Here is a 13,550-nt window from a genome sequence, read left to right as displayed (position 1 = left end):
TAAGTTTTTAAATAAGGGTTATTTTGTTGATGGTTGTTCTGATAGTTGATAAATTTCATCAACTCCACCTAATTTTCTTTGATGACATGTACTTCATAATACGTGGAGAAATAAGGACCTCTACACAAATCACATTCTACATTGTTACTTTGATGGACTTGCTCTACCTGAGCATTTCCTAAGTTTAGTGTTTTCAATCTTCTTTCAACTCCAGGTGCAACCCGATCTTCTAACTAAAAGATGTTAGATATCAAATCAATCACTTTTCCTTTGTCGGTATTATATATTTTATACAGCTTTAAATTTTTATTTACAGTGATGACTTCTATGATCTTTATGATACCAGAGACTGTTATAAAATTAGTTGAGCCACCATCACATGTATCTATCGATTGATTGGTCCTCCATTAAAGGTCATTGCAAAACATTTGCATTAGTTTTGTTTGATCAAAATTATGAATAAGGAGTGCAAATATAATACTTTTAATCGTTTGTAAGCTTCACCCTTTGAGTAGTTTGTGAAATAAGCATTCCACATATGTTATAATAAACTCAAAAGAACATAGCACCACAGTTGAAAGATAAAACTATAGTGAAATGTTGTGCGATTAGTCTTTCACTACGTTGGAAAGAAGAATTGTGGTGAAAAGTTAAAAAAAAAAACAAAATGACATGATGTCCTGGGAATCGAACCTCTAACCTCTAGTTTTTACTACAATTATCATAAGAAATCGCGGTGATAAGTGAAATGCTACTTTGTTTTACCACGGGTTCATGTTTGTGGTGGTAAAGAGCGTACTTATTATCACACTGTTCATTATCACGGTCGTCCACTTGTGGTAATATCCTTCATACAACTTTGATTAAATGTAATTTTCGTAGTAGTGAATCCATTAGAGCTGAGTGGACTCATAAGGTAGGAGAATCCACTGAAATTATTATCTCACCCCACTGAAAAGATTAGGATGGAGACGAACCACTTCAGTAACATAAAGCAACAACCTCTTCCATATAGTTTTGCATGTTTTAATCATAGTGTTTTAGTGCGATAAATATTCATGTGATTGTTAGGCATTTGACATGTCTAGTAAGCTTATTTGATTTATGATATAATATTCTAATTTCTTTAGACATTGTTTAACTTTTTTTCTTTCTAGATTATGCTTTATGATTGTTAGTTACTTCCTTAGCATTAATTTCCTTTTGAACTTGTCTGTATTGAGTCTAGTATATTGATTTATGATATTTTATAAAATAATGGTATGGTATAATATTTTAGGGGGCATGAAGGAAATCCTTTATCACACTTTGTTTAATGCTCAAGTCAACTCAGGAATGCAAGTTTTGCAAGTTGCCCAGCATTAAAAAATGAGAGACTGAATTTAATATGCTCTTCTAGAGTTTTAATGTTGTTGTTTGTCTTGTTTATTATCATTTACTTTACCATTTTAGTCATTGAGTATCTCTCAGTTAAATTATTGTACATCTCTTATAATTGAGCATTTTTTTGCTAAATCGTTTTTGCATGCATAAGTCAAAATCTTGTGTCTCGTGTCATTGCAAAATGGTTCAAGTCAATTATTCAAAAACTTGGGTCAAGAAAAAAATGAATGCATAATTCCTATCATTCTAGCTTTTGATTCAATCATAAACTTCATTTTTCTTTTAAAAAAAATCAAATGTAAGAAATGTGATTCAAATCAAGGTTATGCATGATTTGAATCATGGCATAATTCAAATTTTGCCTCTGCCAAAACAATTTAAATCACTAATTTTCTTGACACAAATCAATAATGATTTTGATTTGAATCACTCATATGACTTATTCAATTCAAATTTGAATTAATTTTTGAATTTTGGTTTTGTCAAGAAGATTCGAATCATATGATTTCTTGACTCGAATTAACTGTGCACGTTTTGAGTATTTAAGTTCTTGATTCAAATCATTCATCCAATTACTCGAGTCATCATCTTTGTTTTTTTACTTGAATCATGTGGGTCTTCTTACTCATTTTTAGTGCTTACTCTTTAGCGAATATATAAATCAAATTCTTTCTCTCTACCAAAAAATGATGAATCATAACTTTGAAAGATTTTCAAAAACCTTGGAACCAACTTTCAAACAACACTTTTTACAATTTTCGATTGTATTTGAATTCATCAATCTTTAGCAAGATTATTATGTTTGGGTTACTTCTCAACTATAAGGGAATGTGAGATTTATCGTAAATGAAATTCATTCGTTGTTGATGTTTATGAAGTTTTTGAGTTGCAAATCAAGAATCAAATTGTGTGGTGTAGTTGAGGTTGGCAATCAAGCAAGATATACAAGAAAAAGGTTTTTTCTCCATTGAAATCTTCGTCAAAACTTAGTGAAGGTTGCTATGGACTAAGTTGGGAGTTTATGTTCCTTTAGATAGACCAAGAGCTCGAACAAGGTACCAGTATGGTTGAGTGAAGATCGTTGGGAAACAGAGGCTTGGAGCGGAATTTGGATTTGAGTAGGTGGACACAACTGTATGTATCAGTTAATCTAACAACACACCTATCAAAACATGATGTACCAATTTCAACTCCGATGGATTCAAGTATATCAAGACCAACTTGTGGTTATGTGGTTATGTTGGTGAACAAAACATGAATCACAATTCTACTTTATCAATATAATGCATCAATGTATCAAAAACTCGTGTAAGAAACAAAGTTTAGATTAATCAAGAACATTAATGGGAAAACATTGTGCCTCATGCTCAGTTTCAACAATATTTCTAGAATCCCACATATAGCACCAATCAGCTACCGACGAGGCTAGACCTACTTTGAGATACAACTAAAATCTATGGATAGACCACCGATTTTGAACGACTCTCATAATTATAAATATTCAAACCATTATTCGAAAAAACTACTTAGGATTGAAATATAACTAGAACTAGAACAGGATATATGATGTGATAATAAAGCGAATCATATTTTCTTGGCGATGAACAAGCCCCACTTTTGCTCCCCGCGTTCACCTCTGATCTGCTTTGCCTTCCATCTGTCCACAATTGCATTGTAGTCATCCTGAAAAAGCAATTAAAGCTTTTAAGTTAAGGGAACACAACACACATACCTCAAAATATAGTATCACAAAAGTCGTCAGAGAAACTTACATCACTGAAGTCACGGATAAATTCGTCCTTCTGGCTCTCGAGAGCAAGTAGCTCCTGTCGTAGTGTTCTCACGAACTAAACCCCACAAGTAAAAATAAAGTTATTATTATAGCTTTAGGAGGACTAAAGAATGGAAATGCCAAGCAAACTAGACCATAGAGTCAAAAAAACCTGATCAGTTCGATCCTCAGCAATGACATCAAATCCGGCGTTCTTTAGCATCTGCAGATGGTTTAGAACACAGATTGTCATGCAAAAGAAAAACAAACTCAAGTGGTGTCCGCTGAAACCAAATGGGTGAAAGAGAATCAGGCAATGAACGGACCTGCTCATATTCTTCCAAGTCATAGAGATGATATCCTCCTTCCTTAATGTACTCGGCAAAATCTGATGATGGACTTCCAGCACTTTTGCAGTAATCAGTAATTAGAAGTTGACCTCCAGGTTTCAACCACTTGTAAAATGATCTAAATAATGTGGGTTTGTCCTGCATTAATCCAGAGTAAGTTGCAGAAAACAAATTTCAAGATTTATGAGAATATCAAATAAAATATTTATATTGAATGAACTAGATTATAGACAAAAAAAGCATTGCTTTAGCCAACTAAAATGATTGATCGCAATTAAAATCCATTATTCTTTTTATTAATGGAAAACCAAAGAGACCAGTGCTTTGTTAGCTTGCAAGGGTAAGAACGGAGAAGGAATGACATTCATGAGTAATAGCATGGATGGCCACTGCGAAATCACTTTCACCCATGACTTTAGGAATTCTTTTATTACAAGCAATGGTCATGGAGTAAAGGTATCCAGTGCTTTAAATATATTACCAAGATGCTTACAGTGACATACGCCTATGGCTATGACGGGAAAGCTATCTATATATTTAATGATCTAAAGCTTAGCTCTACTAAATTAACAATTTAATTAAGGGCGAAAAAGAAAATTCCTTACTTTGATGTGTAACATAGCATCACGAGTGTAGATTACATCAAATGTCTTCTCGGGATATGTTTTTTTAGAGCAATCAGCACAATCAAATTCAACATTGTATTTCAGTCCGATGGCACGTTCAATGGCACGGGAAATCATATTTATGGAGAGGTCAACACCAACAACCTCAACATCAAATTTTTCAGCCATGTAAAAATCGCCTCCACCAACACCACAACCAACATCCAGTACTTTCTGGCCAGCCTTTAATCCCAGCTTTGCTACAAATTCCTTTGTTGTTTCTGCCCAAACCATCCAGCAACTAATGGTTATAAACACAAACAAAATGTTGAAACGGAAGAACTTAACCTTTGAGATTCTATACTTTAGATGAAAAAAGAACAAGAAAAAGTGCGGCATCATACATTCAGCAGTCTAAGAACAACATATCATAATTAAACCCATGACAAAAAGGTACAGCATTATGAGATATTAAGTGAAAAAGAGTAGTGAATCTTGACATAATTTTTGGAGTGGCCAAAAAAATTATGATATTCTTGTTCAGGCTATTAGAAGCCATGTTCTACAGATATATATGAAAATTTTGTTAGGTTTCTTTCTTATCTTCAAAGAATATTTGTTCTCATGTTCAATTCTTAAATAATAAGCATAAAAATCAGGCATTTCAAAAGGTAAACATATTGAATATAGAACATTATTATTTCTTATCATGCGCTTCTACCTGAAAAATAACCAATCAATCAATATATTTTAAAATAAGCATACACAATTTCCAGTAACATGAAATAAGTAAATATAATTAATCATTTATAAGAACTAAAAATTATCTAACCAACAGCCATATCAATGTCAAAAGGCATTTTTAATCTGACTATATACTAGAAATAAATAAAAATATGACATGTAAAATAACTTAAAAAACAATTGAATTTAAAAAAAAAAGTATCGCAACAGCATTTATACTTGAAGATTAACAAAGAGGTACAATTACGCATTTCTCAAAATTTTAGATAAGATATAAATTATATTAGTATAATTTTTGAAAGAATAATAATGGAATGCTAAATTGCATGCGAATGACAATGTGTACTAAATTTACCAAAATCAGAATGATAATATACCAAAGAAGCTACAAATTCCGAACAAAAAGGTGGAAAATATCGGCCAATTATTTCTCTTGCAACCATGCATTGTCACATGAATCTACAATTGCTGGGTTCTTAGGCAAAGGAGGTGTCATAAGACCTTGTGTACTCATAAAGCAAATCACTTAACAGCAAGTCAGCCAGTTAGTATAGTTTTCATTAGACAGGGTAAATGATAAGGAGAGTGTCAAGGAAGACCATCCTTCCATGTCAATTTGAAGTACAGAAAGGAAAATACGAAGGCATACCTAGTCCTCCGGCGCTTATAAAGCCTCGTCCATAAATATGCTCATATCGTAAAATACTCTTCTCGCTATATTCAACTCTGTCTAAGAACTTCTGGAACCCTCTATCATCATGTGATCTAACTTTCTGCCATAACCAGCAAATCTGCACCATGGAAATATTATTGACATGTAAGCATCAGTCAATTCACGATAATAATTAGGTGAAATTGGAAATCATGTTTTATTACTTGGTTTTGATTCTTCTTGTTTCTAACATAAGCTCCAATGCATTTACAACCCACAAGAGAAAGTTCAAAGGAATTCCCAGAACTATCACTCATCTGGCATTCTTTAAATAGCTGCATGAACAAATGAGAGGGCATCCAATGAATACTCAACTTCAAACACACATTCAAAATAAATCTGAAAAAACTATAATACGAGACACCAACTGTAAAATTCGGGTGAGGAACTTGTGACCTTTGGCCCATCTTAACCATCACAAAACATTCCTATTAGTATGGGTCAAAAATGTTTTGAAGCTTCTTTACTTAATTGAAAGGTTCTATCCCCAAAAATAGAAATCTTATACTACATTGAGCCCAGAGTTGATGTCAATCTCTTTTCAATCAAACATTAATCTGGTGCAGACTAGAGGTAAGAGGTAACTACATAAAACAAACCTTTGTGTAAAATCTGGGTTCCCTGTAGTGAGTAGGATTGTAATTTCTCTTTGAATCTCCAGATTGATGGAAACAAGATTCACGAAAGAATATAAATCCATCATCTTTTAACCATTTCATCATCCTTTCTGCCAATTTCTCAACCTGGAGCACAAAGGGAAAGATAAAAGATTAGTTATATGATGCCACAAAAGTCATGATTCTTTAAATGAAAATTCTGTTTTCCAAATCAAAAGCATGATCATCAACAGATAGTTTGTGTTTTTTATCAGTACCACCCAAAGCCTTAACAAAGAGTAGAGGAAATACTACACAGTATTCCCCAATAATTGATATCAAACAAATTCCCTGATGACACTAGAATATTTCTGTGTAACGGAAATTAAAATTTATTCTTGCTTAGAAGTTTTTGAATTCACAAAAACAACAAGGCACCAATAAAAGATACATAGAAAAACACCGGAGTTGACTTTATATTTACAGCATGCTTACTGTAAGTTGAAACCATGAGCCATTACTTACTCATCAGTTCATACATCCTGTTGACTTCAAAATGCCTTAATTGAAAATAAAATTATGGAAACTTTGTATGTGAGCTCTAAAATAAACAAAACTGACCTCATTATCTGAAAGATACATTAGTAACCAATTTGAGAAAATCACATCAACAGATCCTTCAGAAATAGGCATGTTTGGAGATGTGACATCGGCACACAAAAACTTGACATTTTTGTAGTGTCCATTGATGCTTTCATTCTGCAGAACATTATAAGTGATTCAGGTTACTTCACAGTGAGTGTGTTATGTTTGTGAGTGTGTGTGTGTGTGTGTGTGTGTGTCTGCATGCATCAAACATATCATTTCTCAAAATGGTAAGACAATGCAATGACCTTCTTTATTGCACTCTCAATGAAGTCTACAGCAACCAATTGACCAGCTTTCTGGGCCAACTCTCCAGTAAATCTTCCAATACCAGCTCCAAGCTCAATAACTGATTTTCCTTCAAATGATGGAAGTAGGGAAAGTACCTGTGTAAATAAAACAGATGAGCACAAAAGCACAATCTGACTTTACAAAATATGTAACCCAGAAAGGGATAATAAAAGGGAACATAAAGGAATCCACAGGTCTCTACTAAAATGAGTGAAATTTGATGCATCTTGGTTGAAGTAAATTCTTTCTTTTTCCAGTTGTCATACTTGTGATTTTGATTAAATTATGAATCAAATCAGCACATTATTGGGTGAAATTCCTTAATATTTCAAGTAGTGAAAGAGGTGTGTGAAAAGAAAAAAATAAGTACTGCAATGACGAGTGACCATAGAATAAAATACTATTTCAAATTACTCTCTGGGTTCAAAACAATACTTGACTAACTGCACAAACAACCATAACATATCTTCCGTGGCAAACCTAATATCAACTAACTTAAGGGAAAACCATAACTGAATATTTTTCAAATTTGTGATGAGTATGCATGTGAATTGACATAGACGTAAATTAAAACCACACATATGCCATTGATTAACTTTCACACAAAATCTGTTACTAAATTGTAGGATTGTTGTAGATCATGTTATACATCCACAATCAAAGTAAAACACATGTTTTGCAAGTGTGATCAAACATGATGAATAGGCAAAAAAACTTAAGCATTTAGATCAATAAAAGTCACATTCAATACAAAACTTTTCATAACAATTTAAAGTGTTACACCCTACCAATAAAACATCGCTGCAAAGTAACAACGCAGATCAAACAATTAGAGTGTACCAGATTACATAGTTTAAACAAGTAAAATTATTTATAGCCATAATTATCCACCAGAATAAAGTATGGAGCATAAAAATGCTGCAATTCAAAGATCCAATCAGCACAAGATATATAGATTCGTATTCAATTCAATTACAAATGAAAAAGCGTAAATAAATCTGAAAAAGTACCTCAGGTCTTTCTTCCTTATCGAGATCGGAAGCTTTGGAATCAAGCATCATTGCCTCAACGGAGAGATCGGCACAATGCTGAATCCAGTACGATTTCTGAACTTCACGCTCATCCATGCCTGCAAATTTCAAATTGAACCAAAATTGAAAACTGAAAATTGAAAATTAAAATAGGAATTATATGACATGAAGAAGAAGAAGAGAGTTAGTTACCAGACGCCATTGGAGAAGAATGAAAAGGTGTTTTTTTGGTGAGAGGAAATGGAAATGGAAAAGATTAACTGCCTTCGACAGCAAGGCGAGATCTTGAGAAACTCCTGGATCTTCGGTTATAGCCTCTTCCTCTCTGCCGCATTAATGATTTAATTACCAACAAAAAACAACACTATCTCTATGTAATGCCTCCTACTTCAGACCAAAACCTTCCTTTATATATACACTTATATACTATGCACTATACACCCTTTCATTTCATCCACCCCTTATAAAAATAAAAATTTTATTATTTTAATATAAGATATTTTACACATATCAATATCAGATCAGATCTTATGAATATAATAAGACAACAAAATTCATTATTTATACTTATGCTAAGCTCAACTTATTTTAAGATCTAAAATTGATATAGCGCAATTTCAATCATTAATTTTTCGATTCTGAAATATCATAAATTCTTTCTAAAAATATTAACATTAATATTAATATATTTATTAATGGGTAAATTCAAATCTAAAACTTTTAGATAAGAGGGAGACATTTTTATCATTTTATTTATGTTTTCAAGAATAATGAGATTAATTGGAATCAATGAGGAAGAGAGAAGTATGGAAAAAGTAATTATTAAAATAAATTAATTATAATTTATTTATTTATATTTTTAATTTCAAATTTATGTGTCAAAATTATTAATTCTAATTGGACGATGGTATAAAATTGTTTTATATTGATTGACAGTGTATTTCAATTAATCTTTTAATCATAATATTTTATAATTTTACTCATACATGTATCAATAAAATAACAATAATGCTATTTAGTACAAAACAATTTAAAGAAGGAGTGCAAGAATGAATACATGTCACTATTTTAAAAAAAAAAATAAAATTTATTTTAAATTTATTTTATTTTTTAATGAAAATAATGGGTTATGATAATAATGAATGGTTAAAATTTATTCGTTTTCATATTTTCTTATTAGTAAATATTTTCCATAAAATAATTAAGTAATTTCGTTAAATTAAATAAATTGATAACTATGCATCTTATTTATTCATCTTTAAATTTTTTATTAAAAAGTAATTAAATTATTAATTTTATAAAAGTTGTGGGATTATTTTAAAAAATTACTTAATTGATTGTTCTTTCTTCAAACGAAAATTCTATGGTATCATAGTAATGTGATTTTTTTTATATACAATATCAATTAGACTTCTATTTAAGTATGCGGTTTTTTCATTATAAATTAAATAAAAAAAAATTGGTTATATAATTGAATACTTTTTATTATATATACTAATTTCTTAAATGATAAATAATTACGATAAATTAATAGAGTTTTGATTAAATGTATGAAATAATAAAAATATAACTTTAATTTAATTATGAATATTATAAATAAACAAAATTAATACAATATTTTATGTTAATAATTGGCTTACTTTATTATAAGGTTAAAGGTTATAACTAACGACAATGTAACATGAACTTTATTAAAAAAAGTTTGTTTTTTTAATTTAAAACTTCAATACGTATAACTACAAAATAATTAAAATATCAATACACAAGAAAATATTAAAATATGAGTAAGATTCCCGACGTAGGAAAGAAACAAACGATTATTGAGCGGAATCTATCAGGATCTCATCGGACCAATACTTCTTCGCCATGTGGATTTTCAATCACATCATGCTTTTTATTTTATTTTTTGTTGAAAGTCAGCAATTATTTGTAAAAGGACGATTATCTTTTGTTTTCTAGTAACAATTAGTAGAAGACATGATCCACCACCAAAACACAAATGTAGTAATATAGTACTAAAATCTAAGGAGTCACACAGAAACCAAATAATTGGTGTATTTATACGAAGGGTTTTGCTAATCAGTGTCCTCAGGATAATAGTTAAGCATTCCAAAAAAAAAAAATATTATAGAAAATATAATATTTCAATTTTCGAGGCATTAAATACGCAGATTACCGAGATAAGTTTACTATTTTAAAGTCTTAATTATTATCCTGAGGTCACTGGTTAACATTTCTCTTATACAAAATATCTATCTAAATCTTTGTCCCACTAATGCTCAAAGGTCCAATCACAAGCCTGCAAGAAAATATATAAAAAAAATAAAATAAAAATTGGTGAGGTCTCATTCAAGCACGGAGCAAGTATTTATACAATCTTCTGAATTAGACAGAGGCAGTTTTAATCATTTACACTACTAGTAGTTTGCCCGTGCGATGCACGGGTAAGTTTGTATAGTTTGCTTTTAATAATTTGTTAATCATCTTTTTAATATAAAAAAATATTAATCGTAAGAAAATAAGTAAAACATAGATTGAAAAGGGAAAAGCATGAGAGTAAGATGAAAAGAATATTACTGAAGTTTTATTATGATATAATGTGATTTTTTTTAATGAAATGAAAACAAAATATAAGAGAAAATGAAGATGAAGATATGACCTTAAAATAGTCTCAACCTAACATTCAAAAGTTTAATTCTTATGCTAGCATAAAGAAATATATAGCTGAGGTGAGATAATAGTGGAACGTTAAAAAAAATTACATGATTATTGATTAATTATATATAGTACATATTAGTCCGTGATAAATAATTACATTTTTTAATAATAATGTAATCACTGAAAAAGAAAAACTAAATGGTAAAATGAATTATTGAAAAATAATAATAGAAAAAAACATTAGTTAACTTCAGGGACTAATCCTTTGATCCAATATTGTAGTAGATGATTAAATTTTCTCAAAAAATTTAACATTGATGTGTGGTTAGAATGAAATAAAAGAATGAGGTTATCCGAAGAATAGTGATAACTTATAAAAAAAAATGAAGGAGTTTATCATGGATTAGGGGAGATGAAAATATTACTCTAATTATTTATTTATTATTATAATGAATGGATTGAATGTCAATTATTTAGGCACTAAGAAAGACCATTTATGGAGCAGTGACCAATTCACTGTTACTAAAAAAATAATAATACTCCTTTAAATAAAATATTGATGGTTTGGTATAAATTCACATGAGATATAACTTTTCCAAAAATAACTACAATATGAAAGACATAGTAATATGATAGTTATTGCTATAATATTATTGTTAAATAGACCTAATAATATCAGTTTTGGATGATTAATAAGGTTAGTGGATTATATAAGAATTAAAAAATTAAAAAATATTATATTGAGTATCACATTTGTAATGAAATTATTTTTTAAAATAAATTTCGTACAAATGAATATAATAATAACAATAATAATATCTTAGAAATGAGAATATATTAGGATTAAAAATATATGTATTTATGTAAAAAAAAATGTCATAGACTTCCAGAGCAGCCATGATATCTTGTACTTCTGATTGAGGTAAAAAAAATAGTTATATTTATGTTATTCAATACAAAAATGAGAAAGAAAAGTAGAATAACGAACTAATAAAAAAATCATTAAAAAGAAAAGTTTTCAATTATTCAAATATATGGCTATAGACACGTACTAAACTGAATGAATATTAGACTTTCCATATAACAATAATGTAATACAATTTTATTATCATGTTCTTCTGATTTACATGGATAAAAGTCATATTCACCTCGACTAATAAAATACTATAAAAATAGTTAGCATATGAGACCAACAAAAGTTATATCAATATAAACAAAAGTTTAAATATTTGAAATAAAATAACTCGAGTTTCTATTATGCCAATAGCAAGACACATATGTAAATTGAAATAAAAATAATTTTAGAAAATAGGAAGAGCACTACCAATGATTTGTCTGCAAAATACAATGATAACTCAATATGACATATATATACACATACATGTGAATATGAATAGAACAATAATAAATAACGAAAATAAATAACCAATTAAATTATTAATTAAAATTTATATCAATATGATAAGTGAATGAATTACCATAATTAAATAACAGGAGTTACAGAACATAAAAAGTTGTAACTCCAATATTTATTTGGTATATTAATACATTTATTTCATTAATATTTGGATATTATATGATTATATCAATTTTATTAATCTTTTTAAATTTTTTATTTGTATTTATTATTTAGAACAAATTGAATTTTAGAAAATGAGTAGTTTCCTAAACAATCAATTCAATAACCATTATTACGAATTAAATTTTAAAAAATTGTAATTTAATAAACAAATTCAAAGACCATTTAAGGGCGAAATCAATAAAAAAGTTGTAAAATTAATTTATAGTTTTATTAGTGTTATTAAGTTTTAGATTTTAAATTAAAAAATATATATAATCTTTAAAAAGAATAAAATGAATAAATATTTTATATACATGAATTTTTTTATATTAAAGTTAAAAAATATTTTTATTTTATATTACTAAAGAGTTAAAATAAAATGCTTATAAACTTTAAACTATCATATCATTTTATCTTTAATTCCATTTATAAATTATTATTTTTATAATATTTTATCTACTTCACTTCTTTAACATATAGTTTTGAGTTTGAGAAAAATATTTTTATTTTATACCATGAAAGTATTAAAATAAAATGTATATAACATTTAAATTATCATATCACTTAATATTTAGTTTATTTTTAAAAATAACTATTATTCAACATATTTTATTTACTTCAATTCTCTAACATATTTTTTTTTATTTGAGAAAGTTTTTAATAATAATGAAATCAACATGATATGGGAAACTTTATAATATTATTATAAAAATCAAAATTTAAAAATATAAAGAAAAAACATACTATAATATTTTTAATTTTTATAAAAAAATATCGACGTTACTTTTTATTATTATTTAAATTTAAATCTGAAATGTGGAAAAGAGAGATTTTTAACTTATATTTTAAAAATGATATATATATATATATATATATATATATATATATATATATATATATATATATATATATATATATATATATATTGTATTTATATTTTTTATTTATTATCTATCATAAATTAGTTATATACATTTTTTAATATTTGTTTTTAGATATTTCGATATTATATAATTATATCAATTTTATTAATCTTTTTATATTTTTTATTTGTATTTATTATATATATATATATATATATATATATATATATATATATTATTTATTATCTATCATAAATTAGTTATATACATTTTTTAATATTTGATTTTAGATATTTGGATATTATATAATTATATCAATTTTATTAATCTTTTTATATTT

General features: G+C 28.0%; 1 protein-coding gene across 1 annotated transcript; it reads right to left on the bottom strand.

The window, feature by feature from the left end:
• Nucleotides 1-2,692: 2,692 nt before the first annotated feature.
• On the bottom strand, nucleotides 2,693-8,519 carry LOC131603952 (phosphomethylethanolamine N-methyltransferase-like). The gene is made up of 12 exons (XM_058876431.1): nucleotides 8,321-8,519; nucleotides 8,108-8,226; nucleotides 7,055-7,192; nucleotides 6,783-6,920; nucleotides 6,165-6,308; nucleotides 5,730-5,840; nucleotides 5,503-5,644; nucleotides 4,110-4,390; nucleotides 3,481-3,642; nucleotides 3,327-3,377; nucleotides 3,156-3,230; nucleotides 2,693-3,066 (listed from the first exon to the last, which is right to left on the bottom strand). Exons 1-12 carry the CDS (start codon nucleotides 8,328-8,330, stop codon nucleotides 2,968-2,970), a joined length of 1,470 nt encoding a protein of 489 aa, XP_058732414.1. The 5' UTR covers nucleotides 8,331-8,519; the 3' UTR covers nucleotides 2,693-2,967.
• Between the last annotated feature and the right edge of the window lie 5,031 nt (nucleotides 8,520-13,550).

Source organism: Vicia villosa, linkage group LG5, assembly GCF_029867415.1.
Source record: "Vicia villosa cultivar HV-30 ecotype Madison, WI linkage group LG5, Vvil1.0, whole genome shotgun sequence".
NCBI lineage: Eukaryota > Viridiplantae > Streptophyta > Magnoliopsida > Fabales > Fabaceae > Vicia > Vicia villosa.
Note: the sequence above shows the minus strand (reverse complement) of the source record. Positions and strands in the feature narration are given on the sequence as shown.